Source organism: Cordyceps javanica, chromosome 1, assembly GCF_051103115.1.
Source record: "Cordyceps javanica chromosome 1, complete sequence".
In the NCBI taxonomy this organism is placed as follows: Eukaryota; Fungi; Ascomycota; class Sordariomycetes; order Hypocreales; family Cordycipitaceae; genus Cordyceps; species Cordyceps javanica.
In genome coordinates this window covers 1,927,500-1,948,961 of record NC_139295.1, presented here as the reverse complement: position 1 = coordinate 1,948,961, position 21,462 = coordinate 1,927,500, and the positions used below count along the sequence as shown (strand labels likewise).

General features: G+C 57.3%; 7 protein-coding genes across 7 annotated transcripts; 2 read left to right on the top strand and 5 right to left on the bottom strand.

The window, feature by feature from the left end:
• Positions 1–1,748: 1,748 nt before the first annotated feature.
• On the top strand, positions 1,749–4,613 carry V2A60_000612 (glycoside hydrolase family 2 protein; the record flags this gene model as incomplete). Its single annotated transcript, XM_083251981.1, has 1 exon — positions 1,749–4,613. One exon carries the CDS (start codon positions 1,749–1,751, stop codon positions 4,611–4,613), a length of 2,865 nt encoding a protein of 954 aa, XP_083108107.1.
• Positions 4,614–4,899: 286 nt separating this feature from the next.
• Positions 4,900–6,703, bottom strand: V2A60_000611 (major facilitator superfamily domain-containing protein; the record flags this gene model as incomplete). The annotated part of the gene is made up of 3 exons (XM_083251980.1): positions 4,900–5,394; positions 5,484–5,609; positions 5,696–6,703. The coding sequence occupies 3 exons, from the start codon at positions 6,701–6,703 to the stop codon at positions 4,900–4,902; spliced, it is 1,629 nt and encodes a 542-aa protein (XP_083108106.1).
• A 2,373-nt stretch (positions 6,704–9,076) lies between these two features.
• Positions 9,077–9,676, bottom strand: V2A60_000610 (uncharacterized protein; the record flags this gene model as incomplete). The annotated part of the gene is made up of 1 exon (XM_083251979.1): positions 9,077–9,676. The coding sequence occupies one exon, from the start codon at positions 9,674–9,676 to the stop codon at positions 9,077–9,079; it is 600 nt and encodes a 199-aa protein (XP_083108105.1).
• Positions 9,677–11,895: 2,219 nt separating this feature from the next.
• V2A60_000609 (pepsin-like aspartic protease) lies at positions 11,896–13,163 on the bottom strand (the record flags this gene model as incomplete). The annotated part of the gene is made up of 2 exons (XM_083251978.1): positions 11,896–12,410; positions 12,500–13,163. 2 exons carry the CDS (start codon positions 13,161–13,163, stop codon positions 11,896–11,898), a joined length of 1,179 nt encoding a protein of 392 aa, XP_083108104.1.
• Positions 13,164–14,810: 1,647 nt separating this feature from the next.
• V2A60_000608 (CaiB/BaiF CoA transferase family protein) lies at positions 14,811–16,091 on the bottom strand (the record flags this gene model as incomplete). Its single annotated transcript, XM_083251977.1, has 1 exon — positions 14,811–16,091. One exon carries the CDS (start codon positions 16,089–16,091, stop codon positions 14,811–14,813), a length of 1,281 nt encoding a protein of 426 aa, XP_083108103.1.
• A 520-nt stretch (positions 16,092–16,611) lies between these two features.
• V2A60_000607 (D-galactonate dehydratase) lies at positions 16,612–17,961 on the top strand (the record flags this gene model as incomplete). Its single annotated transcript, XM_083251976.1, has 3 exons — positions 16,612–16,787; positions 16,859–16,968; positions 17,105–17,961. 3 exons carry the CDS (start codon positions 16,612–16,614, stop codon positions 17,959–17,961), a joined length of 1,143 nt encoding a protein of 380 aa, XP_083108102.1.
• Positions 17,962–18,106: 145 nt separating this feature from the next.
• On the bottom strand, positions 18,107–19,643 carry V2A60_000606 (transmembrane amino acid transporter protein-domain-containing protein; the record flags this gene model as incomplete). Its single annotated transcript, XM_083251975.1, has 2 exons — positions 18,107–18,166; positions 18,237–19,643. 2 exons carry the CDS (start codon positions 19,641–19,643, stop codon positions 18,107–18,109), a joined length of 1,467 nt encoding a protein of 488 aa, XP_083108101.1.
• Positions 19,644–21,462: the final 1,819 nt, after the last annotated feature.

Here is a 21,462-nt window from a genome sequence, read left to right as displayed (position 1 = left end):
CTATAACAATTTCGTTTCAACGTGCATGACTTATCACAAGACTAGTTGTCTGTCGATACTGACCGCTGTGTAATGGGAATTGATCTACCTTGCGCGCGTAGCAAACTGCCAAGCCAGGCTGGTTGCTTTCAGTCATCAAATCGCCCTGTCGCAAGTCCGACATCACACCCAGAATAACCGAGCACAAACGCGTTGAATGTCCAACGGCGCGAAACAGCGAAAAATTACTGACGCATTTGGTGCGGTCGTCAATAGGTACAGTAATGTCTGTAATGCGATGTAAATGTGGTACCAGCATGCACGACTTCCGGGCGGTCTTGGGCGATCCCTGGCTCGCGCGTTCTCGCCTACGCTTGTCTGCCTTGCATCTTGCTGCTTCTTATTAATCTGTTCTCTTTTGCCCTAACAGTACGTACATCTATAGTGGCGCATTGTTTCAAGGTATTCGCTTAGATGGCCTGCCATCTCATCCGCATGTATTACTTACCGCACAAGCAAAGCCGGCTTGTCAGGCGGACGGATACTACAGCTCTTTAAACAGAATAAATAATAATGAATTGCGCGAAGGGGGATCATTACCTGCGGCCGATTTTTCCGCGAGCAGTCGCCCGTCTTCATCTTGTCAAAGCCACAGCAACGCTTACGTCTCCCGCCGCCCAATGCAGCTCTCTTTCATGAACGGGGAGGTGAGACAGCCCTGTAATAGTAGTCTGAGCGCCTGTCTTTCCTGTAAAGCATCGGGGCCCGAGACGGCCGAGCGGTCCTCAACAGGCGTGGCCACATGGCCTTGTAGCTGGATGTCGCCGAAACGGCAGCCCAAATAATTAAGAAAGACATCAGGTAACTAATAAATTGCCAGGGAAGAGCTTTACTTTTCCTGAGTTCAAACAATAGATTATATAGACAGATATAATATAAAAAATAACAATTTAAATGGATCCTATCAAGTTAAAATGAATACCTTGTGCTGTATCTTGAATGATGAATAACGTATTTGTCAAGATTATAAAAAAAATCATACTTTATTCAATTTTTTTCAAAAGTTTGTCAACTGGAACGAAATTATCAAATTTGGAATAACCGACATGGTAGTATTCTTCAATATCTTGGGAAGTATAGTGTTAACCCTGTGCAAGCAGGCTGTTGGCCTCTGATTGAGGGGGGGTCGACCCATAATAATTGTGGCCAGCCTGCCACAACTGGCTGGATCCAACACATCAAACAGAACAAACAGAATCAACCAATTGACATATATGTTATTGTTCCTATTCATCACACCTTGATCCAACATCCAGACATCATCTTATAAGAGGAAAAACCGAGTTTCAAGTTTGTATAAATGGGAAGCTTGTACGTACACCCTGATCTGCGCTTTGCTCGGCCATCATCACCGACCTCGCCGAACATTGCCGGGCCTAGCACAGGCACCCCTCCCCCGCACCCCGGTGCGCCAGCCGGCATCGCTAATAAGAAATAAGCTGCCAGGGGGGGGTACCCTGAACGGCATTCCGGGGCCACCAATCACCGTGTCGTAGGCTGTTAACAGGCCAAGATGGGCAACGTTGTATGACCAAGGAATCTGTTCCGAGCTGCGTTACTTATAAGCATGCACGTCCACGGGGTGCCTCGCAGGTTTCCTTCGCGAGGCCCAGCACAGCCGAATTTCGCTCAAATTTGTCATTTTTTCTTCTTCTTCTTAACTTTCCCTCAGATTTCTGGCTAGTCGCTACAAAATCGAGTGAGGCAGTATGATCCGGACTGCGCTGGCCTCGTTGCTCGCCGGCAGTGGCTTCTGGGCCGCCGCCACGGCCGCCACGGCGAAGCCCCTCACCTCCGGCGCCGGCCAGAGGGCCACCATCCCCGGCTGGGACCTGCAGTCCACGGCGAGCGTCGACGCCGACCTCGCCAAGATCTCCCGGGTGGGCGGCGCCGACACGTCGTCGTGGCACCACGTCGAGGCGTCGCGGTGCACGCTCATGGGCTGCCTGCTGGCCAGCGGCGAGTACAAGGACAGCGAGCTGTGGTTCTCGAACAACCTGGAGCGGTTCGACGGGGCCCAGTTTGCCGTGCCCTGGGTCTACCGCAGCGAGTTTGCGCTGCCGGTCGCCGCTGCCGCCGGCACCAATAGTAGCAGCAGCAGCAGCAGCAACAGCAGCGCCCGGCACTTTTTGCTCGAGACCAACGGCATCTCGTCCAGGGCCGACATCTACCTCAACGGCAAGCAGGTCACCGACGCCGCGTTCCAGGCGGGCGCCTATGCCGGCCACACGTATGACATCACGGAGTTGGCCGCGGAGACTAACGCGCTGTTGGTGCGCGTGCACCCCACCGACTACACCTACGACCTGGCCGTCGGCTTCGTCGACTGGAACCCGTACCCGCCGGACAACGGCACGGGCGTCTGGCGCGACATCACGGTCAAGCAGACTGGGCCCGTGGCCATGGGCCCGCTGAGCGTCGTCGTCGACGCGCCGGCACCCGTCGGCGAGCGCGCCGCCACCGTCAAGCTCCGCGCCCGGGCCACGAACCTGGCGAAAGAGAGCGTCACGGTGGCGGCCGGCGCGGCCCTCTCCGACCCGGACGGCGCGCCCGTGGTCGGCGCCGCTGCTCAGAACCAGAGCCTGACGCTGGCGGCGGGCGAGTCCCGGTACGTCGAGTTCACGCACGTCGTCGCGCGGCCGCGGGTGTGGTGGCCAAAGGCGTGGGGTGCGCAGCCGCTGTACACGGCGCGGGTGGAGTTTGCCGTCGTCGTCGGCGGGGGCGGCAGCGGCGGGGGCGGTGGCCGACCCGTCGTCTCGGACGCGGCGGCGACGACGTTTGGCATCCGAACGGTGACGTCCGAGGTCAACGAGCACAACGACACGCTCTTCCACGTCAACGGGCACCCGTTCCAGGTGCTGGGGGCCGGGTACAGCGCCGATATGTTCCTGCGGTGGGACGGGGCGCGGTTCGCGCGGACGGCGCGGTACATGCTCGACATGGGCCAGAACACGATCCGGCTCGAGGGCAAGCTGGAGCAGCCGGAGCTGTACGCCATCGCTGACCGGCTGGGGCTCATGGTGCTGGCCGGGTGGGAGTGTTGCGACAAGTGGGAGGCGTGGCCATACAACGAGGACCTCAAGGTCAACCCGGCGTGGGACGAGGGCGACTACGCCGCCGCGGCCGCGAGCGTCGCCCACGAGGCGGCCGTGCTGCAGACGCACCCGAGCATGCTCGGCTTCCTGGTCGGCAGCGACTTTTGGCCCGACGACCGCGCGACGGACATTTACGTCGACGGCCTGCGCGCCGCGGGCTGGCAAGTGCCCATCGTGGCGTCGGCGTCGAAGCGCGGCTTCCCGGCGCGGCTGGGCCCGTCGGGCATGAAGATGGACGGGCCGTACGACTGGGTGCCGCCCAACTACTGGTTCGACACCAACCATGACGGCACGGACCGCTACGGCGCCGCGTTTGGCTTCGGCTCCGAGCTCGGCGCTGGCGTCGGCACCCCGGAGCTGGGCAGCCTGCGCCGGTTCCTGTCGGCGGCCGACATGGAAGACCTGTGGCAGCGCCCGGACAAGGGCCTGTTCCACATGTCGCGGCGGTCGCAGTTTTACACGCGCACCATCTACAACCGCGGCCTGTTTGCGCGCTTCGGCCCGCCGTCGTCGCTCGACGACTACCTGATCAAGGCGCAGCTAACCGACTACGAGGCCACGCGGGCGCAGTACGAGGGCTACTCGGCCCTGTGGGGCGGCGACGGCGCGACGCCGGCGCCGCGGCGGCCCGCCACGGGGCTCGTGTACTGGATGCTCAACAACGCGTGGCCGAGCCTGCACTGGAACCAGTTCGACTACTACATGCGGCCCGCGGGCTCGTACTTTGGCAGCAAGACGGGCGCCCGCCTCGAGCACGTCGCCTACGATCCCGTCGGCCGCGGCGTCTGGCTCATCAACCACTCGCTGGACCGCCGCGGCGCGCGCGCCGTCACCGCGGACCTGGTCGACACGCGCGGCCGGACGCTGTCGCGCCAGACGCTGGCGGCCTCGACGGAGCCCAACGCGTCCCGCAGGATCGGCACGGTGCGGGGGCTGGACGCCATCGAGGACGTGGCGTTTTTGCGGCTCACTCTGTCGGACAACACCACCAACACCACCAGCAGCAGCAGCAGCAGCAGCAGCGGTAGTGGCAAGACGCTCAGCCGCAACGTGTACTGGCTCGCGCGCGGGGGCGGCGTGGACGAGCTCGACTGGGCCAACTCGACGTGGTACCACACGCCGGTGACGCGGTACGCGGACTACACGGCGCTCGGCGCGATGGAGGCGGCGCAGGTCCGGGTGACGGTCGGTGCCCCGTCGACGTGCGGCGGCAGCGGCGACAGGACCGAGGGTGGCGGCGTCATCCGCCGGCGGCGTGTCACGCTGGAAAACACGTCGGGGGTGCCGGCCTTTTTCGTGAGCCTGAACCTGGTGGACGGCGCGGGCGCGGACGTGACGCCGGTGCTGTGGTCCGACAACTACGTGACGCTGTGGCCCAACGAGACGCTGAGGCTGACGGTCGGGCAGTGGGACGAGGACAGGGCCGGCGCGGTGGAGATGAAGGGCTTCAACGTCAAGGCGGCCCGTGTTGCGCTGTGAGGGGGTTGGTGTCTAGCGCAGAGACTGTGGCATCAACCGTTCTTTAGCAGACTTTGGACTTTTGATGTCGTCTGTACAAATTGATTCATTGTTGAAAGAGTTACAGGCAAATGATCAAATCACGATTGCACCCGCCAATTGGTAGAAATTGGATGTGGCATTTTCATATTAAACAAGAGTATATACATGCTACTTCTAAATTGATGACGTCTAAATCACAAGATGAGCTGGCTTCCATTTTTTTTTTCATATGCGAGTCATTGTACAGGATGCACATGCGTGCACCTCAGACGAGGTAGCGGAAGCCCTTGCGCATCTGGAGGGCCTCGTTGGGGCTGTTGAGGATCTGCACGGCGGCGGCAGCACCGGCCGAAGGAGCGGGCTCGGGTTCATCGGTGACGGCCTCGGCCTCGCTCTTCTCCAGCTGCTTGTTGAGGCTGACGAGCATGAGGCGGACGATCCAGCAGCCAAAGATGGTGACGCCAAACATGCTGAGGACGATGGCGTAGCTCTTGCGGTAGCCGTTCTCCTTGAGATCCCAGACGTAGGAGCCGGCGACGTTGCCGAGCTGGGCAAAGGCGTTGATGATGGCGATGGCGACGGCGCGCTTGGCGGGCGGGCGCGGGAAGGAGGAGGCGATCCACGAGTAAAAGACAATGTAGCCGGCGTAGGAGCTGGTCTGCAGGAAGAGGGCGACGTAGCGGGCGGGCACGCTGAGGGTGGACATGCAGATGACGAATCCGACGACGCCGACGAGCATGGGAGTGACAATGTGCCAGAACTGGATGGGGAAAGAGAAAGGGGGCCGGGTTAGTTCATTTTGCTCATGAGAGGCGCAGACGGGAAATGGGGACAAGTGGGCAGACGTACTCGTTCTTGCGTGCGGTCCGAGTTCCAGGCGACAAAGTAGGAGACGAAGCAGGCAAAGACCCAGGGAGGGGCGCTCATGAGAAGGGTCGGAACGTAGCTGAAGCCGAGAGTCTGGGTCAAGCTGGGCTGTTTGGGGGAGTTGGTCAGTATACGAGGGACAAGCATGTAAATGAGGATGTTGTTGGCGGAGAGAGAGAGAGAGAGAGACGTACGAAAAAGGCGTTAAAAGACAGGCCAACAACATAAGAGGTAAAGGTCAGCATCATGACGTAGATTTTGACGTCCTTGAGGGCCATCTTGAGACCCTCGGTGGGGCCCATGTCGGCGTCCGAGTCGAGCTCGCCAACGTCCTCGACGATGCGCAGCTGGGCGACCTGGCGCTCCTCGAGGGTGAAGCCGCGCGAGTTATGAGGCAGGTCGGGGAGGACAAAGGCGGCGAGGATGGCGATGGAGCAGGTGGCGGCGCCCTCGATCCAGAAGAGCCAGCGCCAGGCGGGGTGGCCGAGGACGCCGTTCATGTTGGAGAGGACGCCGGCGCCGACGAGGGCGGAGAAGGCGTTGGAGATGAGGTTGCCGCAGAAGAGGAGGGCGTTGCGCTTGGTGAGCTCGCGGCGGGTGTACCACTTTGAGAGGATGAGCAGGGCGCCGGGCAGGAAGGCGGCCTCGACGAAGCCGAGCAGGAAGCGGATGGCGACCATGCTGCCGAAGCCGCGGGCGTTGCCCGAGAGGGTGGAGATGACGCCCCAGAGGAGCATGGCGGCGGCAATGTAGAGCGAGGGGCGCGAGATGCGGTTGATGAACATGTTGGAGGGCACCTGCATGAGGATGTAGCCGACGTAGAGGATGCTGAGGCAGGTGGCGTACTGCGTGTCGTCGAGGCGCAGGTCCTCCTGCAGGCCCTTGAGGCGCGCCGACGCCAGGTTGTTGCGGTCCAGGTAGTTCATGATGTAGATGAGGACGAAGAGGGAGCAGCGGGCGTCGAGCTTGCGCTTGAGGCTGCGCTCGACGACGGCGCGCCGCGCCGGGTCCATGTCGGGGATCTCGACGCCGTGGGCGGCCGCCACGGCGGCGAGGCTGGCGGAGACGGCGGGCGGCGCACCGGTGGTGGTGGTGGTGGTGGTGTGGGCAGCGTCGTGGCTCGCGTGTTCAATGTTTTCAACTTGATGTTTTTCAGTGTCAGCCGCGCCGGGAGCGCCGGCGGGCGTGATCTTGTCGTCCATTGTGTGTATGTATGTATGTGTGTGCGTGGTGATGGCGGGCGTTTGTGGTGTGTGTTGTAGGTGAGGGCAGAGATATCACGAGAGTGTGTGGGGGCGCTTCTATGTGGTGTTGAGACAAGGACGAAAAAAGCCTAGGCCCGGACAAACGCAAAGGAGAACCAAAACAAGACAAGAAAAAAGGCAAGTAGCAGGAAGGAATTGGAACGAGGGGAAAACGAGTATTTAACGGACCATAATCCCATGGGGAAATAGCCGAGCCAGTTTTTTGCTTGGTCCTCTTTCTTCATTCTCGTCCCCCGAGGGGAAAGGGCCGAATGGGAGAGGAGCTCCTGTTTGTTGGGTTGGTGTACAATTTTTTTTTTTTTTTGGTAATTTAAATCATTTCATGATTCTGGTGCCGTTTCTCCTCCTTTGGCGCGCTTTACTAGAGCTTGTCGGGATTGCGTCCCTAACTTCCGGTGGGGAGAGCAACAGCTGGAGCGGGGAATGAATGGGAGAGGGGAATGAAGAAGAGCCCCCCCACACGCCAAAATCCACTGAGACACGAGTAATGGTAAAAGATGTGGAGGGGAGGCTGTTTATTTTATTCAGTTTCTTTTTCTTCTTGTTGGCTGTTCTTTTTCCCGCAGGCTTCGGCTATTGAAAAAGGAGAGATGAAGCGGTGGCTTGAGTGTGTGGTGGTGGCTTCATCGGGGCGTTTTGCTTGATTCAGGCGGCGCCACATCTATTGTGCGACTTTGATTGCCGTGTTGGCTTTTTTTTAAGGTACTTGGCTAGAGCTTAAAAAAGGCGGAGAAGGTTGAAAGATAAAAGCAAAGAAGAAGAAAAAAAGAGAGAAATTGTGCCAAGGAGCGGTGACATTCTTTTCCAATTCCATGTCGTTCAAGTCGAGTCACCCGACGCATAATAAACTGCCCCCCCCTTGCGCCTTCAAGAGAAAAGTTGGGGCTGCCAGCTGAAGTTCTGCTGGGGGATTGTGGGGGTGTTTTTTTTTTCCTTCTTTTTTTCCCTTTGGAGAAATTGATGCGCCTGTAATTCAGCGCGTTCCCCTCGCCATAAAGTGGCGCGTTTAGTGGACTTCGCGCATGGGGGGTTTAGCTTGGAGTGCGTGCTCTGTAAGTGGAGGGGGGAGGTCTAGGAGAAGCACATGAAGCACTAGCGGTACGTCATTTTGAATTGCCAAAACGAAAATCTTAGAGGAAAAAAAATTAGAAAAAAATATAGCTACATTCGACATGCAACAACATGCTCAATTCTTTTCTTCTGTTGATATCTAATGTAGTTTCCGCATGCAGGATTGCCAATTGCCTTCCCTCCTCCCTGTCTTGGCTCTGTCCGTAGGCTGGGTTACGTTACAGCAAACCCATATTTCTTTTCATTGTTTTTTTTTCTAATTGCCCCTTCTCCTTCTCTGTCCATGTCCTTCCCCGCTCCGTGTACCACCGACGTTCCGGGGGAGAAAGCAACATCTGGGGCGACGCCGGGGCGGCCGCTGGGGCGCTGGAGTATAGCAGATGCACACGTGCGCCGCGGAATTCTTCTAGCGCACATCCCATCGAGGCCTGGGCTGGGCTGCTGGGCTGTCAACTGTCAACTCTTACCCGGATGGCCGCCAAGATACGACGGCCGCAAGGGGGCCGCCGCGCGCTAATTTTTTTTTTTTTTTTTTACCACCGTGTTTCATCCAACAAGTCTAAATAGTCTGTCTGTCGTTCGGCAATTGAATCTGGTAGTTGTCGTCTGTCCAACGGTGACGGCGCCACTTGGGCCCCCCCTCGATGGTGGTGGCTGGTGACTCGGTACCGGAAGGCTGTTGTGGCTGTTGTGGCTGGTGTTGATCGTGCCTTTCCGACGGCGGCTTTCCAGAAACGTGACAATACGCATACGCGCGTGTTGAAACTCGGGGCTAGATATCATCAAAAGCCTCCCCTGTCGTTTCCCCCCTCCCTAGGCCTTTTTCAAGCCGACTTTGCGCTTGTTTGCTACCTTGCTCACTTACTTGCTTGCTTCGCGGCGATTGTGCTGCCCTCGTCCCATCTCACAAACTGAAAGCGAAAAGAGCACAAATTAAATAATGAATCATTTTTCTACCGATCAATCATGAATTATGCGACACACCAAGAAAAGAAGAAAAGAAGAAAAGAAAAGAAGAACAAATGCAAGGTAAACATGCTCAGAAAAAAAGAAGAAAAAAAGTCCCATTCTAGCCCTCACGAACCATGTATCATACACCTCGCAGCGCTCCCGTGATGCTTTACTAAACGCCCAATTTCCATCCTGTTTCTTTCTCTTCTCTTCTCTTCTCTTCTCTTCTTTTTTTTGCTTTTCCTTTTTGTTTCTTCGCCTTGTCAGACTCCTTGCCCCCTCACCACCTCAAAGCTTCTTGCACTGTGTCCGGCTCACCGTCTGGCCGTCGTCGCCCGCGGCGGCCGGCGGTAGGTCCGCGCACACGGGCCGCAGCGTCACGGCCACGCACCCGGCCGGCACGGCGGCGGCCACCGTCATCTCCACCGACAGCCCGTACGGCAGCTTGCGGTCGCACACCATGTACTGGCCGGGGCCCAGCATCAGGTCACCGCGCTCGAAGATGACGCGCACGCCCTCGGTGCCCGGCCCGTACCGGAGCGTCGCCCCGGCCAGCTCAAAGTCGTCGGGGCTGCGCACGTTCTGCCAGCTCTGCGCGTACCGCCCGAACCCGGCCACCACCGTGCCCCGCGCCGCCCACAGGTCCGCGTCCGTGCCGTTGGTGTGGAACGTCGACGACTCGCCCCCCAGCGCCGGCGTCACCATGTCCGTCCCCGCGCCCACGTGCACGCCCACCACGTACCGCCCGTGCACCGGCGGCGAAAAGTCCTCCCACGGCTTCGCCACCTGGATCTGCAGCTTGAAGCCCTCGGAAAACGTGGGCAGCGGAGAGGCACCGGCGAGCGCCGCGAGTGCCGTGAGGGAGAGGGCCATCAAGGACGACGTCATTGTATTGTGCTCGTGACAGGTGATGTAGTCGTGCTAGTGAGAGGTGATGCTGGTGGCAACACGAGTGGTGCAAGTAATGGGAGTCGTGCTGATGGCAGTAAACACAGCGCCACTGGATGTAGATGCCAAATGTATAAAGTAGAAGGGGGTAGGTTGTAACTGGTTGCAGCAGGAGCGACGCTGGTCAGAAAGTTGCTGAGATGAATACAACTTTCAATCTCGAAAACACAGAGGACCACCATTTCTATTTATCCCTCTCTGCTGCAACGCACAAGCAAAATGTCTTTCTAATCACAGTCTCAAACCTGATTGCCCTGCTCCAACTTTTCCGAGCCAAACTTGTTAGTGTCACCATCCAATCCCACCATCCCCCTAATAAACAAGGCTGCAGGGAGCTACGTCACAACCTCGTACTGACGAGGACATGTGTCGGCGCAGGGGTCTTTTGGCTGCTGTCCGTTCGCCCTGCGCTTGCCCAACCTATATCGGGGAGCCGCCGGCCGGGCAATTTTTGGAAACCAGGCTCCAGAATACGAGATACACTTCCCGCACTTCCGCAATTGGGCCCCTCTCTACCCAGCCCTACAGCGAATACAATGACCTATGGTGATGTGCCGTTGTACTTTGAATGATGAGGTTGGAAAAAGCAAAAATGGTCGTACGGAATGGTGTCTTGGTAACAAGTTTGTTTGCGAGTTTGCCTCTCTCCTCTGCATTACCCCCCCTTCCCGCCTTTCCATGACCATCGCCACACTATTGAATCGACAGTGGCAAAAGGCTAGCCAGCGTTGCATTGAAAAGAGAGAGAAAAAACAGTGCACCAAGCAAGCCATGGCACACGTCATTCTGCCACTACATCGCTGGCCACGATGAAACTCCCCGGTCCTTGGCGAACAAGATGATCGCCAAGATGTATTTCCCGGCTCGGAGACAAAGAAATAAATTTTTGATTGTAATTGATACGGGCAGCCGTATTGCCGGGAGGGTTTCCTACAAACAAGGCAAAATAAACGACATCCCCCCCCCCGTTTTGCCATTTGTTACGGTCGCACATTAGCTGTGGCGTGGCCAACTGGCCAAATGACTAATTCAGGAAATTCCCCCCACACATACTTATCATATAATGATTATATTCACGACTTTATACGTAGAATAATTAGGTCATAGCAATCGAGGTAGCTAGTAAGAGAAGTAGCCGGCGAGAGAGCTATCGAGAGAGCCGTCGAGAGAGCTGTCGAGAGAGCCGTCGAGAGAGCCGTCGAGAGAGCCGCCGAGGCAGCCGGCGAGAGAGCCGTCGAGAGAGCCGTCGAGAGAGCCGCCGAGGCAGCCGGCGAGAGAGCCGTCGAGAGAGCCGTCGAGGCAGCCGTCGAGGCAGCCGTCGAGGCAGCCGGCGAGAGAGCCGTCGAGGCAGCTAGCAAGAGAGGCAGCCAGCAAGAGAAGCAGCCAGCAAGAGAGGCGGCCAGCAAGAGAGCCAGCGAGAGAGGCAGTAAGGTAGCCGTTAAGGTAGCTGCCTCTCTTACTAACTATCTCGATAGCTCTCTTACTACCTCTCTTGCTAGCTGCCTTGATGGCTCTCTCGATAGCTCTCTTGATGGCTCTCTCGATAGCTCTCTTGACGGCTCTCTCGACGGCTCTCTCGACGGCTCTCTCGACAGCTCTTTCGCTAGTTACCTCTTTTGCTACCTCTCTCGCTAGCTACCTTATTACCTCTCTTACTAGCTATCTCTCTTATAAAACGAAGACTAGCTATAATTTAATTATTCTATGTGTAAAATCGTAAATATATTAACTATATTATAAGTAATGTGTGTAGGGGAAATTTCCTAAATCGGTCATTTGGCCAGTTGGCCACGCCACAGCTAATGTGCGACCGTAATTTGTCGCACTGACCTGCCGTGCGACCTGCCATCTGCCAGCGTGTGAGACATGTGCGGCGGCCTATTATTAGATCATGCGGCTCGTACACAAATGTCGCATCCTGGCTTGGGTGGATGTGGAATGAGGGCAGTAAGCTACGGTCCAAGGTCGATACGGCGGCGCACATTCGAGGCGTCATTGGAAAGAAAAAGAGGAAGAAGATGATGATGGTGATGAATCGCAATATGCACAACCTCCACCCTTTCGCACACCTACACAGCACAGTAGGTGATGGGCGGGAACCCACGTCGCAGGTAGACCGTCTCTTGTTCAATTCACTCCCCGACCAACAAACCCAGACACTACTTGCCCGCGGCGAAACCGATACGGTCGTTGCCATCGTCAAAAATTGTAAAGATGGCCTTGAGGAAAATGTCGCCGAGGATGGCATTGTCTGGAGAAATGTCGTCGCCGCCAGAGATTCCACCCACACACGTACCACCACCCAGCTCCTCGTAGGTGGCCAGGCTGCCGGGGATGGTGAGCTTTTGCCCGCCGATGCTCAGGCTCAGATCGGGCAGGCTCGGCCTCTCACTGCAGGGAAAGTAATAGTTGAGCGAGCCGCTGTCGTCCTTCTGGGACGTCGAGTTGGCGACCTGGGACCAGTACGCGGCGGCGACCGCGTTGGGGATGAGAGCCAGCGTGGTGCCGGTGTCGGGCGTGGCCGTGAACCCGTGGCCGACCACCTCTCCGCTGCCGACGGCATAGCCGTCCACCTTGAAGAGGCGGTGACCCAAGTCGTCCGGAAAGGCCGGCGCGTAGGTGATGGAGCCAGAGTACTGCGACTCGTCAATGTAGCCAAAGTTGTATGAGCCGTCTATACACAACCAAAGATGGTTCAGCGTCAGTGTCAGTGTTCCCGCCCTTTCCCCCTTCTCCTGATATGTTTTCATGGGGGCGACTTACCAGCCTGATGCCTGAGACGGACGGTAAAGAGCGGTGCCTTGAGCGAGCTCTTGATGTTGGAAAACCACGTCTTTTGCTTCTCGGGCTTGGCGGTGTTGCCCTTGTCGTATGCGAGGCCGAGCAGGCCAGAGCCTCTAAAAGAGCTCGACGCCTCCACCGCCGACTCGACCCCCTGGTTGGGCACCGCCAGGCCGCCGATTCTGACGACGTCGTGGTACACGATGCCTCTGCTCCGGGACCGGTCGGCGTATAAGATGGACCACGTCTCGCCGGCCGCCCGCCGGGCCGTTGAGCTCTTGCCCGGGAGGTAGCGAACCGTGTCGGCGGCGGCCCCCCGGACGGTGTCGTTGCTGTACACCCACAGGTCGCTGGAGCCCGTGTCAAAGTCCAGCTTGAGCGTCTGGGCCGGGGTTCCGATCTGCACCTCGGTGATGTAGACGTCGTCGACGGGACCAGAGGGTCTGGTGGGCACGGTACCCGACCCGCCGCCGCCGCCGCCGCCGCCGTACTTGGCGGACAGCTTGGAAGTTGCGGCCTGCAGGCTGTCCTTGGCGCCGTTGGCGTTGTAGACGATGGGCACGCTCAAGGTCTGACCCTGCGGCTGCTCCGTCGGCAACGCCGCAACGGACGCCGCCGCGAGTGCAATGGCAGCGAGAGACTTCATGTTGATGATTTGTAATTTGTGTGGATTTTTGAAAGAGGTAGTGATTACAGATTTTATTGCTGCTTATTTTCAGAAATGAATTGACAAAGGAAGGCCACTCTACTTATAGACAGCACGGCAACACGAAGCCGGCAAGTTGGCCAAATACATGATGGGCGATATTACGCTTCGTTCATTGCAACCTTGCCGATTGTAGCAGGTCAGAAATGGCGGTCCCCGTCGAGACCTCCCCAGTTTGATTGTAACGGGCTCTCAGGGCGCGCGGTATAGAAAAAAGGTTATCATCCTACTGGACGGGAGAGTTTCAAAGGCTCATCCTGCCCATGATCATTTGCGTGATTGGGCCTAAAGCTCAGCAAACTTCCTAATCTGGAAGGCCGTTATTGGTTTGGTTGCGCCACTCCCCGCGTTCCGATAGCCGGGGCCCAGGTCCAAAACTAGGCTATTGAAATCCAATGTGCGGGCTCCCTTTTCCCCTCGGGAAGACACCTGTAAGTGAGAAACAATGCCCGGAATTTTAGTGTAGGCTCGTACCGCCGACCACGGATGGAGGTTGCCGGCCTTGCCGGCCTTTGCGCACCCCGGCCGCCTGGTAAGACTACTTGGGATTGAACGATTTGGGAAAGCGAGAGACAAACTTTGCATACGCCATGGGAGAAATGAGGAAAGAGGCTGCCAGAGGTCAAAGTTTGGCTGTACTCTCATGAGGCTCTCTCGAAAGAGAGGAGCATCTAGAGGAACCGCCGAGACGGCAGGGCAGCGTCTTGGTGCAGGAGGCGAAGAAGGGAAGGCGAGATCCGAGAGTAAGTTCTAAGCAATGTAGACACTTTCTCCTATACAAAATGATTAATTCGTACTTCATAAATCACCAGACGCCGAACATGCAAGGCCGCGCGATATATAGCAAGTATCTGATGTAGATGTGCTTGGCCACGACTCCAATCCAGATTTTGATACTCGGAGCACTGCCATGTTTTTGAAAATGTGACTTCCGAGTGTGTCTGCCCCACGATACTCGGAAGTTAGTACAAGAAGAGCAAGCTTCCATGGCCATTCCACCGGGGACTCGTTTCCAGCCTGCGTGAGAGACGGAAACAATGGCCGCGCACCCCGCGGCAAGCGTTGTTTCCATTCGGTACGTCGCCATGCCGCTGGCTCACAGCAACTTTCTCGTAGATTCCACCCATGGTACTAGCACCAGGAGTCTCGATTGATTGTACCCCAATCCATCTCCAGTAGAAGGTCTGCTCGGCTACCGCGGCGGTAGACTCCTTCACCCGCTCTCTCCTACCAGACTGCGTAACGTAGCATAGAACTACATGACGCCATTTGGCCGAGTCCACCAATTTCTTCGAGAGTGAATCTTTAGTTCGGATGCTCTGTTCTTATCGTGTGCTTGCTGAGTCAAATTTTACTCTGGGAACACGACATCTAAACTTTCGAGGCGTAGTGGCCTCTCCTTAGCTCTGGATGCTATTGGCTCGCGCATCCCCAGGAAGATGCAGCTCATAGGCACAATCACTGCGTCCAAGAATGGAGCCGAGTCTCTGCCCCCCGAGACATCCCAGGCAAACATATCCTACGCAGTCTCGAGCCTTCTTTTCTTATTCTTCCTTTTTTTTTGGATTCCCAAGCATTGTTTGTTGTCTACTTTTCCTCTCGCGTGATGCCAAACTCGGCAAACAAACTCGCGTTGTGTTGTCCCACCGCTGGAACAGCATCCAGTCTCGTCTCGCCGGGGTCGTCTATTCCCGGCGGCAGCAGCGTCGGCACCGGGCCGGCCGGCGTCTCCATCTCGGCCCACCTGCGGCGGGCGCGCAGCTGGGGGTGCCTCCAGACGTCGTGCATGTCGTTGACCTGGGCGTTGGCGATGCCCGCGGCGTCGAGGCTCTCGCGCACCTGCGCCGCGGAGCGGCCGGCGAGGCGGCCGGCGATGACGTCGCGCAGCGGCGCGCGGTTCCGGCTGCGCAGCGCGTTGCTGGCGAAGCGCGCGTCCGCGGCGAGGGACGCGTCGCCGAGGACGTCGCGGCACAGCAGTAGCCACTCGCGCTCGTTCTGCACGCCGAACAGGACCGACTCGCCGCCGGCGGTGGGGAACGGCCCGTACGGGTAGACGGTGGCGTGCGTGAGTCCCGTACGCGGCACCGGCGGCTGGTCGCCGATGGCGTAGTACAGCGGGAACGACATCCACTCCACCATGCTCTCCAGCATGGAGATGTCGATGCGCCTCCCCGCGCCCGTCCGGCCCCTCTCGATCAGGGCCGTGAGGATGTTGGTGTACGCGTACATGCCCGAGGCAATGTCGGCGATGGAGATGCCCGCCTTGGCGGGCGCATCCGGCCCGCCCGTCACGGACACGAAGCCCGACTCGGCCTGTATCAGCAGGTCGTAGGCCTTCTTGCCGCTGTAGGGGCCGTGGGATCCGTATCCGGAGATGTCGCAGACAATGAGGCGAGGGTTGTCGCCGCGCAGGCTCGCGTGCGAGAGCCCCATGCGTGCGGCCGCGCCGGGCGCGAGGTTCTGCACCAGCACGTCGGCGCTCCGGATGATGGTCTTGGCCGCCGCCAGGTCTCTCGGGTCCTTGAGGTCGAGCGCCAGGCTCTCCTTGGCCCTGTTGGCCCACAGGAAATGCGACGACTGGCCGTCGACGCGGGCGTCGTAGTCGCGCGCAAAGTCGCCCCCGCCCGGCCGCTCAATCTTGATGACGCGCGCGCCCTGGTCCGCAAGCTGCCGCGTGCAAAACGGCGCGGCAATGGCCTGCTCGAGGCTCACGACGGTGACTCCACTCAGCGGTAATTTCTTGGGGGACGACGAATGGCGCCGCTGGGGTGTTCGCGCTGCATGTACGGGCATTCGCGACAAAGGTAATGTCGGGAGTCGAGCCATGGCGACGGCTGGTCGCGTGAGCATATAGACTCGTTGAGACATGGTTCTGGAGTGGGTGACAGTACGAAAATCACGTTGTAACAAAATATGAAAGATTTGGAAAATTACACTACTTCTATAAAGGTAGTTGAAAGATTAAGATGTTGCCCAGCTCGATGCCCTGCCGAGGTCCGGTCTAGTGGGGCGTGAGACTACACCAATGCCTTTCCCAAGATGCCAGAATGAAGAGTATAGAGAGAGGGGACAGGAAGCTCTTTGAATTGGTGCTTATTCCGTGTAGAGCTTGTATCCGACATGGTAGTGAAACTCGGGTAGTTGACATGGTCCTTTTCAACGATTTGAGCGGAGTTTGTCCCGTCGGATTAGTTGGTGAGGGGCACTGGGCGGTATCCAGTCCGGCCTACGTGGGGGACAGAGATCACAATGAAGTCGGTTTGAAAAAAGCCCAGTATTCAATGCTCATTTTAATTCCGTCAATTACATGAATTCTACATTACATGACATTTGTCCATACTATACTCTGACGCTATACATTCGGAACCGCGGCCCTCTCTCCTACATCATGGGCAAGATTGCCGACATCAAATACTACCGTGTACCCCCACGCTGGCTGTTTGTCAAAATCACCGACGATGCCGGCAACGTAGGCTGGGGCGAAGCGTCGCTGGAAGGCCATACGCAGGCCGTAGAAGGGTGTCTCGATGCGTGGCGAGACCAGTATGTTGGTCTCGAAGCCGAGTACGTAGCCTTCTTGTTCTGCACCACCCCCCTCCCAATCTGTGCCGATGTCAAACTAAACCTCTGCGCAGCGACATTGAACAAATATGGCAGCTTTCGTGGCGCAAGTCATTTTACCGTGGAGGACCCGTGTTTATGAGCGCCTTGTCTGGGTTGGACATTGCCCTCTGGGATCTCAAAGGTACGTCTTTTTTAATTTTCTTCGCAGCCCTCAGACATGGCTAGATGGAGCAAGTATTGTCAGAAGGGGAGGAAGAAAGAAAGAAAGAAAGAAAGAAATAGTTGACCGACTCTCTCTCTCTCTCTTCCAAACCCAGCACGCAAACTCGGGGTGCCGATTTACGACCTCCTCGGCGGCAAGCTCCGCACCAAGCTCAAGGTGTACGCATGGATCGGGGGCGACCGGCCGGGCGACGTGGAGGCGGCGGGGCGGGCGCGGCAGGCGCAGGGGTTCACGGCGGTCAAGATGAACGGCACCGGGGACCTGGGGTGGCTGGACTCGCCGTCGGCGCTGGACGGGTGCGTGTCGCGGGTGGCGGCGGTGCGGGCGCTCGGTCTCGACGTCGGCGTCGACCTGCACGGGCGCGCGCACCGGCCCATGGCCAAGCAGCTGGCGGCGGCGCTGGCGCCGCACCGGCCGCTCTTCATCGAGGAGCCGCTGCTGTCGGAGCACGTCGAGGCGCTGCGGGCGCTCGCGGCGTCGACGACGGTGCCCGTCGCGCTCGGCGAGCGGCTGCACTCGCGCTGGGACGTCAAGCCGTTCCTCGGCTGCGTCGACGTGCTGCAGCCCGACGTGTGCCACGTGGGCGGCATCTCGGAGCTGCGCAGGATCGCGGCCATGGCCGAGGCGTACGACGTGGCCCTCGCGCCGCACTGCCCGCTGGGGCCCGTCGCGCTGGCCGCCTGCATGCAGGTCGACGCCGCGGCGCCCAACTTTGCCATCCAGGAGATGAGCCTCGGCATCCACTACAACGCCGAGGGGGGCGGCGACCTGCTGAGCTACGTCAGGGACCCGCGCGTCTGGGACGTCGAGGACGGCTACGTGAACCTCATGACGGGGCCGGGGCTCGGCATCGAGCTGGACGAGGAGCGCATCGTCGAGGCGAGCAAGAATGCCGTGCCCTGGGTCTCCCCCGGCTTCACCGGTCCCGGAGGGGAGCTTCGAGAATGGTAGAAAAGGGAGGGCTGCCGGGTATAAATTTGATCAATTCCTTTATAGAAATAAAAAGAGCATCTTGATATAGTGTATCGCTAAAATCAAAAAAAAACAAAGATGTACACGTTTAGCTTTATGCGTACGTAGTCATGTTTCGTCTCTCTTAACCGATGGGTTTACAGGTAAAGACACTGCCAACTGTGCCATCACGGTAGTTTTTCATCTGAACAGCGTTAGCCATGATTGTCATCGTGGTGAGACCCCAGAGAGAGGGAGAAGAAAAAAAAACTTACAATATCCACAATACTCGAGTAGGTGCCGCCGACCAGGACAATGATGCCAACAACAAAGGCCAACAGGTTGAGGACGGCCTTGACGCGGTTATGGGGAGCCCAGACGGGGCCCTCCTTGATGAGCAGAACCCACATGATGGGGGGAAAGTAGTAGGTGAAGCCCGAGACGAAGAGCGAGGAGGAAATAGACAGCAGATCGGAGAAGAAGGGGATGGACTCGGCAATGATGAAGGCGATGACGGTAATAACAAAGACCAGGCCCAGCCAAGTGGCCCAGCCCTTGGTGGTGTTGATGTAGCGGGTGAGGGAGTTTCGGTAGACGCGGCCGTGAATGTAGCGCCCGACGACGGTGGTGTTGATGGAGCCGGAGATGAAGATGACGGGGAGGGCGACGCCGAAAGCGATGCGGGAGACGGTGTCGCCGGCGGAGAGCAGGGCAGGGGACTTTACGTCGGGACCGACAAAGGCGTAGATGAGGGCGCCGGTGAGGGAGTAGATTGTGATTTCGATGAGGCCGAGGGCCCAGATGGACTTTTTGTAGTCGGTGGGGGTGTGCATCTCGTCCATGAAGGAGAACTGGCAGATGGAGAAGGAGTAGGCAAAGACGATGTTTGTGACGGAGATGAAGGCGTCGGCGAAGCTGAGGTCCTCCTTGGGCCAGGCGGACCAGGCGACGTTGTGCAGGCCGGGGGACTTGGAGGCCTGGACGCCGGTGGCGATGATTGTGATGCCGATGGCGAGGACGATGGAGACAAAGTCAATGTAGCCGAGGATGGCGACCTCGGCAAAGGACGGCGGGATGGCGAGGATGAGGAGGATGATGGCGGAGACGCCGCCAAAGACGAGGGAGCAGGTGCCCGTCTTTGTGATGTCGATGATGTTGCCAAAGGCAATGGTGCCGGTCAGGCAGTGGGAGCCGACGAGGAAGACGAGCTGGAGGACGAACATGGCGCCGACGAGCTCGTAGCCGAAGCGGCCGGCGACGAGGCGGCCGGCGTCGGCGTAGTGGGCGGCTTCGGGGAACTTGATCTTGACCTGGCCGACGACGTCGGAGGTGTAGATGGCGAGCAGGCCGAGGCCGACGGAGACGATGGTGCCGGCGACCATGCCGAGCGTGGCAAAGGCCTTGGGCAGGCTGAGGGAGCCGAGGGCGATGGCCTCGACGATGAGGATGATGGTGAGGCGCTTCCAGCCGAGACGGCTAAAGTGCGCCTCGCCCTGGGCCGTCTTTTGCTTCTCGAGGTCGGCCCGCGACATGGTCTCGTCGTACTCGGCAATCTCGCCGTCGTAGATTTCGTTGCCCATGACGCTGTTGTCCTGGGACGAGTCGACGGCGGCCGGCTTCTTGGAGATGGACCGGTCCAGGCCGGACTCTTCGGCACTGCGCTTTTCCATTGTGACCGACATGATGTCCGTGACGACGACGATGACGGCACTTTTATTGTTGGTAGGAGTGAAGTTTTTTTTTTCCTTCTTCTTCTCTTTGTATTAAGACTGTGATGATAAGAGAGAAGTGGTACAAAGGGGGTTGTTATGACAGTGTATCGAGAGCTTATACGCCACAGATAAGAGGCAGAGAACCTACACTCAACTCACACACAACACGCCAGACAGGGATGAGAGAGAAGAGGATGCAAGTCTTTGCAAAAGGAGTGTGGGGGAGGGTCGAGAAGTAAAAGAAAACAAAAGCAGCAGACAAAGGGGGGAGGGGACCAGAGTCGTATTTAACAAGCAAGGAAAATACCCCCCAGGCCGTGTTCGTCGTGGGTATCCGTAAGTAGTCTTGGGGTAAAAAAAAGAAGGCTAGAGAGCAACTCCAACAATGCGTTTTAGCGCGCGACGGACTTGGGTGGAAGCGGAAGAGGGTGTGTGTGTGTGAGAGATTTGGTGGTGGTTGGGTGGAGAGAGAGGCTTGCAGGATGAAGCTAGAACCAAAGCAGGGGGGGGAAGGGGAGTGATGATGCTTATTAGTCCAACTCTGCAAGTAAGTACTAATAGTCAAGTAGTTGGTACGGATAGAATAGAGGGAAATGGGACAAGCGGGAGGGGGAGGAGGAAGGATAAAAGTCAGCCTAGCGCAAGAGAGGACAGAATTGAAGTAAAGAAGAGAAACTTTTGCTGACGAGGGATTGAAAAGAGAGGGAGAGGGAAATAAAAATAATGATGATAATAATGATGAAAAAAAAAAGAAGGACGGAAAGGGGAGGGAGGGCCTGCTTGAGCCCTAACCTGGCAGCTGACTAGGGGATAGATGATAGATGATAGCATGGTGGGCCTTTTCGGAGTGGCATCGTTATCAGTACTCTATATAGAGTAGTATGTAGAAACGTAGAAAGACAAATGAGAATAATAATGGTAAAATATAATATTCTGTTAAAAAAAAGGACTAGACGAGACACATGGACTGGCGGACTGGCAGACTGGCAGACTGGCAGACTGACTGCAGATCTTTCAACATGGATTTTTTTTCTTTCTGCTGCCAATTGTCCATCCAATTCTGTTGCAAAAAGCCCTATTTACGTTTGCATTGATTCTTCAGGTTGCATTCTACCGTTTCTAGCGTGCGCCCGCCTTGTCTTTTGTTGTCTCTGTTGTTTCGGGCGCTTGCGGCCTTTATGTCTTGCAGAAAACCACACGCTGAGACATGGTAAAGAATAGAGGGGAAAACCCCCCCCTCCCCCCCAAAAAAAAGAAGAGGGAGAAAAAGAGAGGGATGGAAAGGATAAAAAAAAAGAAAAGAAAAAGAAAAGAAAAAAGAAGAGCGCGCTTTCTTGTTGTGGTTGCCTCTGACGACACGGCAAAACCAAAAAGAATTACCCCGGATCTGGGCTGGCCTTGTCTCGGTTCCCTTTTCCCTCGCACCACCCCCCGCACAAACTTTTAGAGCAAGAGGGTGATTACGAAATGCTTTCGTCCATGAGATGCCGGCCTGTTGATTGGCTCGTTTCCTGTAACATTTAAAAAAAAAGAGAGCGAAAGAGAGAGAGAGAGATGCTCCCCCGCGCAAACAGGGGCAAATGGCATTGGGGAAAAAAATATGGAAACTTTTTCGTAACGCATATTGGAAAAAAGTCGCCGGGGGGGGAACGGGCGGGAGAAGGATGCACCCCGAAAGTCCATTAGTTAATTACTTGGTTACCAACTTTGCTTGCAAGTACCATACTCCGTATACCCCAGGAGAATGAGGAGAGAGAAAAAGGGCAAAAGGTCCGCGCCCACACCCTTT